Genomic DNA, 16,338 nt, shown 5'->3' on the forward strand with positions numbered 1-16,338 from the left:
ACTGATAGCTTCCGACCCTCTCTGCAGTTCTGATAATCAGTGAAAGGGGATGAGAGGACCTGTCCAGTGAAGAGGTATGACCTCTATTACACACATACACAGACAGAGACACACTTACACACAACCACAGATACACACCAGCATATACACCAGCATTAAAAGTATTCCCCACTCTCTCTGTATGTAGTGTCACAAACTTAAACTCCTTCAGCAACACATACTCTCCTTCAGAAAAACAGCCGCTGAAGCATACACTAAACACAGGTGTACATATTCCTGGATGTACAAACCACGTAGGCTTTCATACACACAAGTCAAGTACAGGAGTATACCCTGGCATGTAAACAAAAGCACAGAGACTGCTCGTAGAAGTACGTACCTCTGAAAACCTGCAATTCACCAGAGACGGTTTCAGTGCCCTTTTCTGTCTCTCCCCTTGAACAGAAAACACATTAAATCCACTGGTACGCTACTCAGAGTACGCCACTGTCCAAGCCAGAGAGAAGGAGCGTCAGAGCTGTAGTCACCTCCATGTGGCTGAGTGTACAGACTGAGGAGGGAGAGTGCGAGCGAGAGAGGGAGAGAGAGGGAGAGAGAGAGAGAGAAGGGGGAGGAGGGAGAGAGCGAGGGCTGTCATAAACTTTTCCCCTGACTGCTCAGGCCATCTGCATGCAGTGAGTCTCTCAAGGGACGGCAGCCGAGATCAGCAGAGCAAAGCCACCAGGGGCTCACGGGGCAGCCCACGCACACACACACACACACGCACACACACACACACACACACACACACACACACACACGCACACACACACCCACGTGCACACATACCCACACATGTATACCAGCTCACAGTATGTTCCCACACAAGTATGGGAAGTTAGAAATCAGATAGGGAAGATGGGTGTGTGTGTGTGTGTGTGTGTATGTATGTAAATACACAGATCAGATCAGCTTCTGCAAAGTCACTTTTTCCAACACACAAAGCTGGCCTTCCTACCACCAACTACCACACACCATTAAATGAATTTCTCATTCACTTAATCCCAAACCAAGACTTCCGTCTCTATTCCTGTCTGTCTGCCTCTGTGCTGGACAACAGCAGGTCCACCCTGTCTGTGTCGTCCCTTGAGGGAGCCCATGCCGCTGGTGTGAGGCTAAGCTCTCTCCTGTAACACTCTCAATGTCCTGCCAGGGCCCCTACTGTTGGCCTCACATACCTGTCAATCACACACTCACACACACATGCACACTCACACACACACACATCTGCATGTTCACACTAACTCACACACACAGAGACATGCACACATACATTCCACGGTGATGCTTATTGCTCATGAGGAAGAGAGTTTTTCCACACACATACCACATCATTAGCGCATGTATTCTGTGCACCACCTCACCTGCCCATGCTTGCTTTCACAGGCTTTTCTTTCATTACAGTTAATTCATTCACGCGTACGACCGACTTCTAAAGTCATCCCTGCGTAAACTTGTACGCTGACACGTCACAGTTATTCAGAGTCTACAGTAAGAGTCAGTAAGATGAAAGCATCAAAGAGGTTATGAGGTGGAATCATATTTCTTTCCCCTGAAATGGAGCCCATGACTTTGGGATGGTCATCCAGCACAGTAGAGAAGGGAGAGAGTTCCACGTGATTGACAGTGTGCTGTCCTGGATCTCAGCCTGTCCTGGGCCCTCTGTCTGTCTGTCTGTCTGTCTGTCTAAGCCAGAGGTGACTGATTGGGAGCATGCCTGCACAAACAGGGGAGGGGCCGTGTGTCCCCCACCCCGCCCAGGCACTGCCCCAGCTGAACACACACTGTATGAGGGACAGGGGGAACTGTGGCGTCCACTGCATAGATTTATAGCGCTGGCTAGCCTGTACTTACAGGGGGGCATCAAAGTGCTCAAGTGGAGAATGCTGGATCTCTCTCACACACACACACACATCACGCAACCTTTTCTGGCGGGTGGGCACCAATTTAATAAAATACACACACACACAAGCTACCTAACTAGCTAGCCCATAGGCAATAATGTATTGAATTCTTATTCCTGATACAGACTAACCTTTTAAGTGAGATTAAATGCAATGTTATTAATATAGTAGTTACATCCATCCATCCACACGTAGCCTACTTTGAACTGCTATTTTGCTGTCAACTGATGGGTGCTTATCATATATTTAGTTTATTATCCGACTTATCCATAATCTTGATCTGTATAATCTCTCTGTCAAAGAGAACACCTAATTGATTCCAGTCCACTCCTCTGCATGTCTGGGCTACAACTTGCAAGGTGTCTAGCCAAAGTCAGGTCCAGCTGCAATGCCACTGCGAGACTCGTGTTGAGTGTGGTTATGGTTATGGTTACTTATGGTTCGCGTTGCTGTCTGAGGGAACAGGATGGAGCCTGTACACGAAAATGTCATGAATGTCATTTATTTAAGTATTTATTTATTCATTTGGTCACGTTAGGGTTGTGGGCACAAGCCCCTGACACTCACATCACACTTATATTCACACTTAAAACTAAAAATGGACAAACGTGTCAAACACACATGCACACACATGTCACAACTATGTATGGTTGACCATCTGCCACGCCACTGCATTCCAGAGCCTTGGTATTCCTGAAACTCATTATCTTCTCAACCATAGATAACATTCCTGGCTAGAACTTGATGTATATCCACATTACGCAATAACACAGCAATAGAAAACACACTGGGATAAGAATGATCTTACCCCCATAAGATTTGTCATAGCACAACTTTAGTACATCTGCCAAGTTGGACACCCAATAGCTATGGAGTGATATTCAACCTGTGAATTTATGGCCAACGTGGCACGTCAGTCTGGGAGGTTATAGCCTAAATGGAGTCACTTTGAATACAGTTGAATTGGATATACCAGAGTGTCACCACCAAGTGTAGAAATGTGAATAAAAGAATGACATATTTCGGCGCAGACATGATACTGTCTTTGGCACTGACTGTATCTTGCCATACGTGGAGCACCCTCAGGATGAGCACTGGTATAAACAAATCCATACAGTCAATTTCAAAACAAACTAATATTCGAAAATATTTTCAAGACTACCTTGCTGTTGGTCATGGGAATCAACCAACAGTGTGATGTTTGTCTTTGTTTTCTAAGGATACCACAATACACAATATGGTTCTATTTAACTGTTACATTGGGTCATCAATGACATCGATGATACCACAGGGTTAAGGATGAGCCACCTTAATTCATTCACAAGAATATCCTCTCTTGGACAAAAGTACACTTATAAAATCTGTACACCTGTAGCTATGCCAAAAAACATTGTCTCGATACAACTCCCAACACTACCACAGTTCAAGCTGTTGATTAAAAGTTTAAACTTCTCCTCAGACATAAGAGGTGGATTTGCATCTCTTACTGCTGCAACCCCTAGATATTTCTAGCTTGCTGGATGATGGACAACTTTCTGAGCCCAGCACTATTTGCAGTATTAATTAATGGCCTTTCATTTTTTTTGTTTGAGTATAATTAGTATGTTATTTTCCCTGCGTCATTGTTAATTACAATATTTTAAGTAACTAATTGTTCCGAAATATATTCTACAGAAACTAAACAAATGTGAAGCTTTGTAAATATTTACATATTTTTCTGGCAAAGGTCATCATTACACACTGTGTCCATATGGTCGCTTTCCACTCCATTACATCCCAGCTTACGGCAGACAGAGGAGAGATGCCGAGACGCTCAGGTATAATAAATCACCATGGTTACAATGGGCCTCCATGTTGATGATGTGCACACGCTGCCCACCGTGCCACAGCTGTTGACCACAAGGTTCCCACAGTCCTCAAGGAGACTTTCAGGTCACACATCTGACTGGATGAAGCCATGTTCAGGGCAAGGTAGCTACTACAATTTAGTATGCAGTACAAAGGAATAGAGTACAAAGACTATGGTCTGATGAGTCTTATGTGAAATTTGCAATTGCATTATTATTTCACACCGCACAAAAATATATTCTGCTGTTTTATTTGTATAATTGTTTTATGTTTTTTTTTCTAGCTTGACCTTTGTTAGAGTGTGCCGTTGTGCAGTTAGCTTTCTTTTCACTTTGTTTGTAAAACACTTGCATCAATAAGCACCCTTAAATAAACTTCATGCTGCCCATATGGCCAAAATGCGGAAGTCTGAGGTTTAAACCCATCACCAGTGTTTTTGCAAAGGAGAGATATATATATATATATTATAATAGCATGCCACAACCTGAGGGACAGTGAATGACACATTTGCAAGTACGCATGTACAAACTCACGTGCACACACACACACATGATAGCTCTGAATCCAACAATAAACTTTAGACAATGGAACCACGAGGTGAATCAAAGATCTTGGTGTTTATTCCTCACGTACGACTGCAGGGAGTCAATTCCAAATCATGTAGACAGGGTAAAGACTGAATATCGATGAACAGTATGACTTTTTATAAGGTCAGCTATGGGAGGTCACAGGTCAAAATGGGGGTGTGTGTTACTGTTTAGGTACTGGTTAATCATGGGATACCTTTGGATGATAGGTCAAGTTGGGCAAATGGGGGTGGGAGTGGGAGGGGAGGTGAGGTGACCACCAGCCCCCACGGAATGTTCCGGAACATGCTTACCTAAGGTCCTGGTATGTGTATTACATAGGCCATGAATAGGGAGGGGATGTCTAGAGAGGTTCCGTTTAGCATAGGCCATGGGTGAGGGTGGGGGACAGACTGTGAGTACACATGGCACACACACACACAAGAGCATTCATGTATGCAATGGTTATTATATGACTATATCAATTTCCATCACACACACACACACACACACACACACACACACACACACACACACACACACACACACACACACCATATTTGACTTTCTGATTTTTTTAAACTAATTACTGTAATATTATGTATGTCTATGTATGGTTGTATATTGTATACAACTGCTTTGGCAATGTAAGTGACCTAAGTCATGCCAATAAAGCACCTTTTGAATTGAATTGAATTGAATTGAGAGAATGAGAGAGAGAGAAGGGGGTTGACCAGGAGGAGGAAGAGTTTCAAGTACATCCCGGTGAACGGCAGCTAAATATATATATAAAGCATATGGTTTGTTGCTTTTATTCATAATAGTCAGTTGATGTATAAAAGCACTGGCCTTTCCAAATATAGTTTTGTACTCTGAAAATGAAGGCAAGCCCTCCTATTCTTTTTAAAAGAGCACCCATTACTGCCCTTGTGATCCGACTATCCACAAGGACACCCGAGGCTTTTTCCACCCTCTGCAGAAGGCTTTAATGGTTTCTCCTCCTTGCTGGACTTACACTGCATCCTGTTCCCGTAAAGGACACACAAACAGGAACTCACAATACTGCCCAGCTGCAGATTTCGCTGGTGTTTCGACAGAGGCTGTGTATCCACAAAATCTTGGTTCTATTACTATATATCTAAAACTGACTCCAGCTGAATGGTATGAAAACAAACAGAGGTATTTACTCATAACAGAAAATAACCACTGATAAGTGTGGACCTTACTGAGAGGTGACACAAGCCCTCCATCTTTCTAGTGTACTTCCCTCTGAATGACTATCTGACAACAATTTACCTGAGGTCTCAGTACAAGTTTGGTAAAAGGTCTGGGAGTTCCTCTTGATCTAGTCTTACTCCAACTATTCCAACTCTGGTTTCCTCTACCACAGTGTTGGGCTTAGGGTCTGCTCAAACCCCAGGTCCTCTCCATCACCTGATGTTTTCCTTCCAATTAGGACACACAATTGACGTGTTTACAGGAATCAGCACTCATTAGTTAGCTTTACCTGCCTAATGCAATCTTCAATGACTCAAACCTCTGAAAATGTTTGAACCATCTCATAACATCTCGTCCCGTGTTTTATGATTCTTTGCTTTGAAGGCAGATGATTTTAGAAAGTTCTGCTCAATCCATACATCCCATATGGATAAGTCAATGTGGTGGTCCAGGCGTGATTTGTACTGTGTTTTATCCATAACCATATGCTCTCAGTGGGGTTACATCTGGCTCTATTAAATAAGATATAATGACCATAATTCACTGATGGCTGGCTGCTGATAATCATTATTCCCAGTAGATTAGTCCCCAGTACCATGGCTTCATCTCTTCACAGATATGTGATGCTCAACAGACATCCATCATTCATCAAAATTCTAAAGAAATACTGTTTGCCCAGGAAATGCATTTTTCCATGGATGTCCACCACTTGACCTCACTGTATTCATCCAAGGGGCCAAACACATGCAACCTCAGTGACCCATGATGTCATTAAGGCAACAGAGGGAGCCATCCAAGAGCAATTAAACTCCACAGTCACCCCTACAAGAATGTGTGGGGGCAGGACCCTCACTGGAGACCCCGCCACATTTAGGTTCCCATGACATCCATATCCCACAGGCTCAGACCCCAGAGTCACAGGACGCCGGTCGCCAGGGGTCATCACAGACTGTAAATGCTAGATAACAGATGACAACAGTATGAGGCTGGAGTGCTTTAAAGTTGAGCACACGAGTGCTCTATGATGGTCGCTTGAGTGCATATGTATTGTACAAAAATCACAAGTCATCCGCTAGAGGAGAGCTCTGAGGATCCATGTGCAGTACAAAGAGTGGGCTGTCTCTGACTGATGAAAAGGGAGATCCAGAGGGCCTCAGGAGGATTTGTTTACAAAAGTGAGGAGGAGAGAGAAAGAATCTGCTTATTTGGTGAGATTCCACTGTTGACACATACCACTGAGCTGACTTAGATCCGGATGTGAAATAGTCTAAGACTTTGCCCGATCATATGTTTGGATGCAAACAAGCAAGGAATGACACTGTGCTGAAACGGGTATGACACAAGTTACCCTTTAAAAAAAGAAAAATCTGAAGAATTTTAGAATAATGGAGAACTGTAAAACAAGCCAAACTATGTATGTTGGATATGCATAACTCATTCGATAGATGTAAATACAGTATTTAATACGGGGAGAGATTGAATGCAGTGAATTATTACAACTGATATGTAATGATTTTCAGTGATACCCAAACATGACACATCCTTCTCAAGACACTTCACAAATAAGCAGACTGCACATCAACTGATATCTGTGAAAAACACTGCCTTTTTAGGCATGACTAAGCACCCTCAGCTTTGCCCTGGCCATCATATTAGACATCATCTATGGCATTCAAGGAAATGCTATTTACAGGTTCACCAATTCAGTACTGCGGTGACTCACCTATTTATTTTCGACCAATGTCCCTCTACTGCTCCTGTGAACTGCAAGCTGTTTGCTGCGTATCTCACTCCTGACCAGTTGAGACACGTTTCTTTTCCTCTCCAACAGCTATCGCGTCGGTCTGCTCTGCAAACACAGTCCGAGTCAGATCCAAGCTATATCAGATGACAGACATCACTACTGATACTGTAGCCAGAGGCAGGAGTTTGCACACTCTGGTCCTGCTGAAAGGTGCTGTCATAGGGTCAACGCCTCAACAATGTTAACAGCTGCTCTTTGGTAAGCCACCACTCATGCTAGATCTCAGCAGTGGAGGGATATCAATCGATCACTGTCAGATTTGACCACGTTCAATGTCATCATAGTTATTAGATAAATGACTTGGGATGATTGCAAGTAAGATTGTATGATTTTCTTTTTGATCACATGCTAATAAAGTAACACACCAATTGATTCGCTTTAGGTGAAATAACAGAGTTTTGGTAATAGGTGGTCTAATGATTTAGTATTTTATTGTCTATATGGTCGATGTATGCTTAAGGTAATTCTTGGATGATCTTCCAGTAAAGTCTGGCACTGTCAACGACCTCACACGTTGAGATGATCACTTATTAGTCAATTTATTTTATTGTCCATAATGTACATAGTCTGTTCACCACGTACAATCCTCAGTTATTCTCATTTCTATTCCAGCCATACAGTGATTATTTGAACACATTTGAACACTGCATGTACAAAATGTAAAGTGTGTGTATTTGCACAACATGCACATTTTCAAATAAGAATAAGAGAGATCAAAATAGAATACAAAATAATACATTTTGAGGTACTGCACACACTGACACAGGGTAGGTTATATCATATTAACAGTTATAATCTCCTTTTTCCATTTATTAAAGCTGCGCACCCCCTGAAATGTAGCCTATGACCTTGAGACTGATAACTTTCGAAACGGGTTACCGTAAGTCGTCGGTCAGACCATTACCTCGAGCACCTGGCTCTTTTGGTGCAACCTGAATCTGCTGTGTTTTAACACAGTACACCACATCAGTGCTCTTTCTGGCAGGGGATACGCAGCAGGTTCTGGAAGCTTAGCTTAGTTGTGGTGGTTGTGAAGAGAACCGGATGATATTCGACCTGGCAGCCTTTGAAGCACGCTGGGCAGGGGAGCAAATAAAAGCTGTAAGTCAAACGTAAGCCTGCAGGGTGCCTGAGTTTAAACGACATCGTTGTAGCACCCTCATTACTGTATCTCAAAACACGACAGTGAGCAAACATGACTGCATTTTAGTTACAAACTATTATGTAGACTCTGACTGTAGATTATGCGTCGTGTAAGCACTGCTAATTACATAGCATGGCCTCGAACCTGTTGTTTGTATGACTTCAGCTACACCACGGCAATTCAGCCATAACAGCACGCCCAGCTGTAAGCTAGGCCAACACGAAACGTTTAAACTAAGCAACAGTATGCAACAATTTGCCACTTCCTGGAGTGATTTAAGAGCAGCTCCTTGGTGGTATCTTCTTCAAATTAATTTTGGCTGGATATGGTTGTGGGAAGGATAAACTCAGTTGTCGTTCCCACTAGCAGTCAAGACCGTGCACTACAGTTATGTGGTTAGGGTTGGAACCATAGACATATATACATTTATTATACGGCTCTTCAGAACGTTCCAAAAAGCCCCGTTGATTTGAATGGGCCATCCCCAACGTTCGCAGGTACTTATTTTCATATAATGACCTGCATATAATGACCGCTGTGCTGTCAATGGCAACGGGTTTTGTGCTTCTGATATAGGTCTTTCGTATCATTCCGAAAGTATTGAGTCCGGTAACTTATCAATGGAGTTTCAGCGGACGGTTGAGCAGCTGTGTTCTAAAGAATGTTCAACGTCTTTGAAGTTCAACGTCTTTGGCGAACTATTTCTCTGCTTTTTAACACTACGTATAGTAACAAATACATTGTAAAAAGACACACTGTGTTAAGTTATTTTTTTGTTTTGGCAAGTTGCCGTATAATAAGCGGGATAATGTATAGAACGCAGGTCCTCATCAGAAAATAAGTCCCTTCAGGGCGAAGCAAGACACCTCCGCTTCGCGTCGGTGTCCGGTTCACCCTGTCGGGACTTATTTTCCGATAAGGACCTGCGTTCTATACATTATCCCTTACGTATATATGTCTATGGTTGGAACACCCAGACATACGTAATAAAAGCCTTGTCAGCAAGCTTTTAATGTCTAATGTTTAATGTTCCAAATAGGCTGCTGTTGGCGGTTTCTGCAATGTTTTTGCATGCCTTTTATGTAGGTACCTTGCTAGTTTCAGACCAAAACTTCATGATTCATCTTTAAGCAGCTATCTGTTGTTGTAAGGTCCACAGACATTGGCATTCAAACAATGCATTGTGTTGAAAATGTATCGAGCGTCACTGAAACAATCACCAAGGCCACACGTTATCTTTTCACATAATTTTCACACGTGTGAAAAAGTCAGATGTTCTTACTTTTTCTGCTGCAAGATTAAACTCTGGGTACTCTACTGCCATCAAGTGGTACAGTATTGATTAAGCAGCAAGGACGCCTGAGTATCTGAACACAAATTGTGTAACTGCTAGTGTAACTGTTGAACCGATCATATTTCATCTGGATTGTGTCATGAAATAAAAATAATACATATAAATAGTATTCATATGTTAATATGACATGAGTAAAAGCAAAAAGATAATTTTGAAAATGTTCTCCTTTAACAAAAGCACAATATGAACATTTGCATGCAATAATCTGCATTACAATCAGGTCTCATCACTAGTCCTCCACCATTTGATTTTAATAAACTTAAGACGTAAGAAATGTTTTCAGCTTCCCAAGGTCTTTGAACATTATGCTGAATTGCTTAATGCACTAAATGTACATGCACATTTTCATGAAAGCATGTAGCAAATTAAGAAACACCTTGTTTGTTTTACTCAAGGGGTTTGACAATGAAGAGCATAAGATCTACTTTTACCTTTTGTACAAAACAGTACAGTTTATTATTGTATACCGTTGTTTTCAATAAAAAAAAGTGAAAATGGTCTGTGTTGTCGCTCAGTCTTGGCATGCTAAGTTTATATTAAGTATGCGCTCATGTTTGGTTTGGTCTCCCTGTGGGTTAACAACCACAAACATGGAATACCAATTTCTTAGACTCATCTTTGTGCGGTCTGACAAATCCGAGTCATGTGACATGTGGAACACAGGGAATTGTGGAATCACTTTTCTCCCCAAACTTTGTAGACTGTAAATGATCACACAAAAGACTAGCCTGATGACAGATTGACTAAATCAATAAGAGACACAGTTATGATGCAAGGTATTTCAAAAAGGTTCTCAATTTACTCTGTTTCTTTCCAAAGCATGAACAGTGCAACTAAAAGACATTTTCCAAATCCAATTTTTGCCTTCTGTGGTGGGTAGAAGTGTAGAAAAGTTACTAAAACAGACTGAGGCTGTCAGTGTCTCTCAACAAGGAAAACATTGTTTTCTGTAGACTATTTAATGAACAAGTCAAGGTTTATTTGTGTAATGTTGATGGTTTTCCAGATCTGGTCAATTTGAAGTGTTGGAACCTTTCCTTGGTGCGGTTTGGAGATGTTCTCCTCCAGAAAGCAATGAAGTTTTTAGGTGATTTAAATGTTTCATACAATATATGACGCATACATGAAAAGACTCATTTGAATGATTCATTGTCCTGTGAGGTTATCACGGACACACACAAGGTGTAGAAATGAGTATCATATTTTCTGAGATAACAGGATCTGTGTCAGGGTGGGTGGAGGGTGGGGTTTTCAAGGATAACATTTGGGTTTAATACTGGTCGGTGATGCCAGACCGCCATGGGGGAAATAGAAAAAACTGACAGAGGAAACTTGCTTTGTCTTTGAAGAAAATGAAACATTAAACAAATCAAACACAAGTGACGAAGGGTGATTTGTTTTTATACTCGCAGCAATCAGTGCATTAATGAAAAGCTCATTGTAGCTACATTATCATCTGGACTAACAATATCATATCACATCAGCTCAATAAAATGAAGATTAGAAGACGGTTATACCTAAATATTCTCAAAACATGCATTTCTATTGTCCACTATTACATTTCTTGTGTACGATACTTAAATATTTCTGATGACACACTCCTGTTACCTTTGTATTGTGTTTTCACTACACAAAAATCTAATTGTGGGCTCTAGTTCTCCAGGTCACAAGGGTAAGACCTGGGCTCAGTATTTCCATTTCTTCATTAGTGACTGCGGTGCGTTCCTAAAAGTCTATTACCCTGTCACTAGTGCACTTGTAAACCGTAAGCAATGGCCCTGTGTGCTAGCTGAACGCAGGAATATGTAATTATGGCTTCTCAAGCTTGTCAGAGTTATTGGATGGTTCCACACAACTCTGAAGTGCCATAACATTCCAACCCCCTAATCAGTTCACTCCTATTCACAGGTTCTTTAATCCCAGATTTAGATATCCGACTCATTGTTATTTTAGTTGTGGGGTGGAGGTGGGGGGTACTCTCTCAGACATCGTTCAGTTTCCTAGAAAGGTCATGTTGTGTTGATATTCATCTAGCACGCCAGCTCACTGTAATAAACAACTCGCAGAGGCTTTGCTTACTGTAAATAGGGGCAACGGTGTCCTGCACTATAATGGCTATTTACTGCGCCGCACCTTTGTGTTAGTCTTGCCATGCTGACGTGCTTGGGGGAGTCAGATAAAGAATATTTCTCACCAGTATTTTCCTGTTATTCAGTGGTCCCTTTGTCTGGCTAGAGAAGTCCCTGCTCTTTGGTTCTCAAGGGAATTGCCAGAACCTGCGTGCCTGAGAAGCTGAGCAATTTCAACACCTTCCCCAGGCAAGTTCATCAAATCACACTGAGCCCCCTCCACACCCCCTTACATACACTCCCCTTGGTGGGATTGCACAGTAGACATTTGACTTGACCAGGTCAAGGTTATCAGGCACATTACACAACTGACAAATTGCTGCTTTTAGTTCTTGCATTGTGTTGCAGAGCAGACTTATGTACGAACACTTTCTTAACCAGTAGAAAAGTTTGCAATAAGTATAACTAGTTCTGGCATCAGATCAGTACAACAACTATACTCAATAAAAAATGGTCACTGCTGGGATCGGGCAAATGCATAAAGATAATTATGGACAAATGTCAGGAAAAAGGTTTAACCAGATATTAAGCGTGAGTTCTACTCGATCAGTAGAGTTTTAAGGTGTAATGGGACTGTAATGGGACCTGTTTTTAAAACATCTGTGTTGGTAAGCTGTCTAGCCTGAAAAGGAAAAGTTGGCTAAATTAAATTTTGCAGGAAAGTGTGTTGTGGACACTTCTATCATACAAACCATAACAAACCATGAGTCATCTAAAAATGATGGCCTTCATTTAAGCAAAGCGTCTGAACAGGATTTAGAAAAAGTGAGCAATGCCAAATGTTACATGTATTCTTAAGTGACGTTCCGTCACAGGTTTTTAAATAAATACAGCTCCTTACCAAAGGAATGCATGAGAGAAACCACTATGCCTATCATGTCAATAAAACATGTTTGTGTGTAGGGTTTTTTACACACCGTCAGGAAAGAATTTCGGATCAAGGCAGGCGGAAACTCCGACGTCTGCGTCTGTCGAGACGGTCCTATGATGACGTGTGTCACTTGACAAATTCCAGCGTGTTCGGAATCCTGTCCCCAGGGCAGACACAACAACAACAGGAAGAGAGGCCATTTTCACAGGTGTCAGGAAAGACAGGAAATAAACAAGCTGGATGCTGGAAAACAAGCGAGCACTCACAGCTCAGAGAGGTGAGGGGTAAAACAGCTATTTTTAATACTGAGGGGTATTTTCAGAGGAGTCTCAATGAAGGTATGCCTGTTCTGGGACCAAACGAGTTACTGGAAGGGACACTGGGCTGGAAAAAGCTGAGACGCCTACCTACCCAATTTCCCACCAACCCAAACACCCACACACGTAAACTCTCTCTCACACACATACACACATATCCCCCCCCACCCCCACACACACACACACACTCACACCAACACCACCCAGACATCCAAATAAACAGACATTTATTACATTAAATAATACTGGAATAAATACAATATCCAAGTACTTGCTCCAAGCATTGATGCATTTTATTCTTCAACATCTGTGATATTAATGAACTTTTGAATTTAAGTTAAACTTTTTAAAATGTCCAGTTATGAAATGTGTAATGCAACAACAACAGACAATAACAAATACAAGACATGAAGGATGTATTTCTGACCATTTAAAGACCACACATTTTACCATGAGTGTTCTTGAGGTCACATAATAATGCTGGATTTAAGGATTAATACTCACAATTCCATTATGATTAGATATCTAGATCTACGTCTAATCTATACCAATGATTAGATTAGATAATACTTCATAGGGCAAAGAGGGACACCGTATTTGCACCGTATGTCCATGAAATTCTTTGTGGCAAGTAGAGGCAAAACAGCATGGAACTGTACCACCATACTTTAAAGATTTCATTCAACCATTATTGTATTGTGTATGGTTATATTGCTACATTCAGAATAGTGTTTTTGGTCTGGCAAATCAAACCTTTGAGACCTTGTCTGTAAGTTTTGTGTGTGTGTGTGTGTGTGTGTGTGTGTGTGTTTCGAGAGTATGATTGTAAGAGTAAGAGATAAAGATAGGATGAAAGAGAAATATAGGTAAGAGAAAGAGAATATATTTGCATGTTTGGTATAAAATCAGCACTTCACCATTGCTTTTGAAAATATTGTATAAAACTCTGAATAATCACACATCTGATTTATTCATTTCAGACATAATAAAATATACCATTTATTGATCATTTAAGTTATTAATATGCTACATTGCGGCTAAACAAACTATAAATAAGTCTGTCAGCGAGGATTCCATTTGGGGGATGTGGACCTGTCTTTGAGATGTTCCCCGCTGTCTCCAGAACCCATCTCCTCACCTAAAGAAGAAGAGAAATACAATGGCAATTACCGTACCGTACCTTCCCTTTAATTTACATTACATCTGGAGACACTCAAAATTCAGAGAGTCCATTTGCATACTAACACTCAAAAAGCCTATTATTAAGGGGAATATGTCTCTTACTATGTATATGTAGGCCTACAGTACCAGTCAAAAGTTTGGACACACCTTTTTTCTTTACTTTAGTTATTTTCTACATAACACTTTTTGTTTTGTACATCATTCCATACGTGTTCTTTCGTAGTTTAAATGTCTTCAGTATTAATCTACAATATAGAAAATAATAAAAGTGAAGAAAACACATTTCAAAGAAATTAAAGGTGTGTCCAAACTTTTGACTGGTACTGTATGTATATGTATATATCCATTTAGCAAAGTATGGTAAAGTATTTTAGTATTGTCTTCAGTATTTTCATGTCTAACACAAATTCTGTCTGATTTGTAGCTTTGTTGAGAAAAATCTGATGTCACTGAATTCATTCAAATGTATGACAAAAGACACTCACCAGTGGTCCCATGTTCCCGAATCTTGCTGGTCATCTTTGAAAAGAATTTGAAAGTGAGACAAGCTCCAGTCTCTCTGTCACAAATTCCTCCAGCGTTACAGTTGCAGGTTTTTCTGCACTCAACTCCATATGTGCCATACAGGCAATCTGAGAAAGAGAAGGAATATATAAAAAGAGACGAACGCCATTGTAATCTTATTCAGAAAATAGCAACACATTTCAAACAATAAAACACATTTAATTATAATTGCATTTTAAGATTACTCAAACTCAGAGCATATTATTATATTAGCCAGTATCAGAACTACAGCCCACTTCTTTTGTGGGATATTCAAAACAACCTGATTTATCCATTAAGATGGGAAAACGATTGAACATGAGAAATAATAGCCTATAATCATAAATGTCTGTTTCAATCCATAAAATCGTTTAAAGTATTCAATCTGAAACTAAATCAATTATGCACCCTGATCTACAGGCTGTTAGGATGAAAGCCTACAGGTGATCACTTTAATCGTTTTTTGAGGGTCATTTATATCCTCTCGGCAACCGATCAATAATCTCTAATAGAAATAAGAAACAACTTTTATGATGATATTCCATAACACCAGTGGTAGGATTGTTGGTTGTGATAATGTATTGAAATTGAGACGTCTGAACTCGGTCACACCATAATTTACAAATGGAATGGTGCAGTGCAGGTGCATCGGTAGCCTAAATATCTTACCTTTGCAAATGCCATACTCATCACCATAATCATCTTCGTCTTTGTAGAAGTCACAGAAGAGCCCGGGTCCACACTTCACCCCGTGCATCCCAGACACGGTGCGGTAACAGTGTTCCCCCCTCCCCGCTGTGCAGACTTGACAGCAACCGCAATCATCCAGGACCGTCCGTCTGCACCTCTGCGTCGAGCCGCACAGGTCCACATTGCAGCGCTCTGGGCAATTCACTGCGTATTTGGCTGCGGTGCCCCATGATTCAGTCTCTTGCAGTTGTACCGTAAGAAAGACAGCAACGAGGAACATATGCATGACTATTCCGACAGCAATATCACCGCAGTTATATGACAGTGGAGGTTAAACTGACAAGGGAGGTATAACCTACGCGAGGCAGGCGACGGTCACTTGAATGTTTGAAATTAACATGTCGTGTCGCATGGTTGTCAGCTTTAAACAAGTTTGTTTTGCACATGGTATGCCCTTGTCAATTTCCTCAATCCGGTGTTGTTGTCTATTTGCCAGCCTGCCCCCCTTGTTTTAGAAATCCGGCATGGAAGTGGGATTAGCGCGCGACCTGCCATCCAGGAATTGAAATTCTTGCAAAATGATGTCATCAGTTATGTTTAGGGTTGTTTGTGTGGACGATCTCAACGGGGCCCCTTGACCCCAGGTTCCTTGCTCCTTACTTGACCTTTGTGTCAAGACACATTTGTTGCGTTGTTGTAAATACCCGTATCGTCTCTTACCACTTCCAA

The 16,338-nt window shown here is 41.3% G+C and overlaps 2 protein-coding genes across 2 annotated transcripts in view; both read right to left on the reverse strand.

Annotated features, from left to right (window-relative positions):
• The window catches only part of arhgap24 (Rho GTPase activating protein 24), a 115,129-nt gene extending 114,686 nt beyond the window's left edge, over window positions 1–443 (reverse strand). Inside the window, exon 1 of the mRNA XM_080847188.1 lies at window positions 380–443. The gene's annotated coding sequence lies outside the window, so the exon portion shown is untranslated. The remainder of the gene's footprint in view (window positions 1–379) is intronic.
• A 13,166-nt stretch (window positions 444–13,609) lies between these two features.
• Window positions 13,610–15,976, reverse strand: esm1 (endothelial cell-specific molecule 1). The gene is made up of 3 exons (XM_080847964.1): window positions 15,589–15,976; window positions 14,862–15,008; window positions 13,610–14,332 (listed from the first exon to the last, which is right to left on the reverse strand). Exons 1-3 carry the CDS (start codon window positions 15,893–15,895, stop codon window positions 14,256–14,258), a joined length of 531 nt encoding a protein of 176 aa, XP_080704090.1. The 5' UTR covers window positions 15,896–15,976; the 3' UTR covers window positions 13,610–14,255.
• Between the last annotated feature and the right edge of the window lie 362 nt (window positions 15,977–16,338).

Source organism: Sprattus sprattus, assembly GCF_963457725.1.
Source record: "Sprattus sprattus genome assembly, chromosome: 11".
NCBI lineage: Eukaryota > Metazoa > Chordata > Actinopteri > Clupeiformes > Clupeidae > Sprattus > Sprattus sprattus.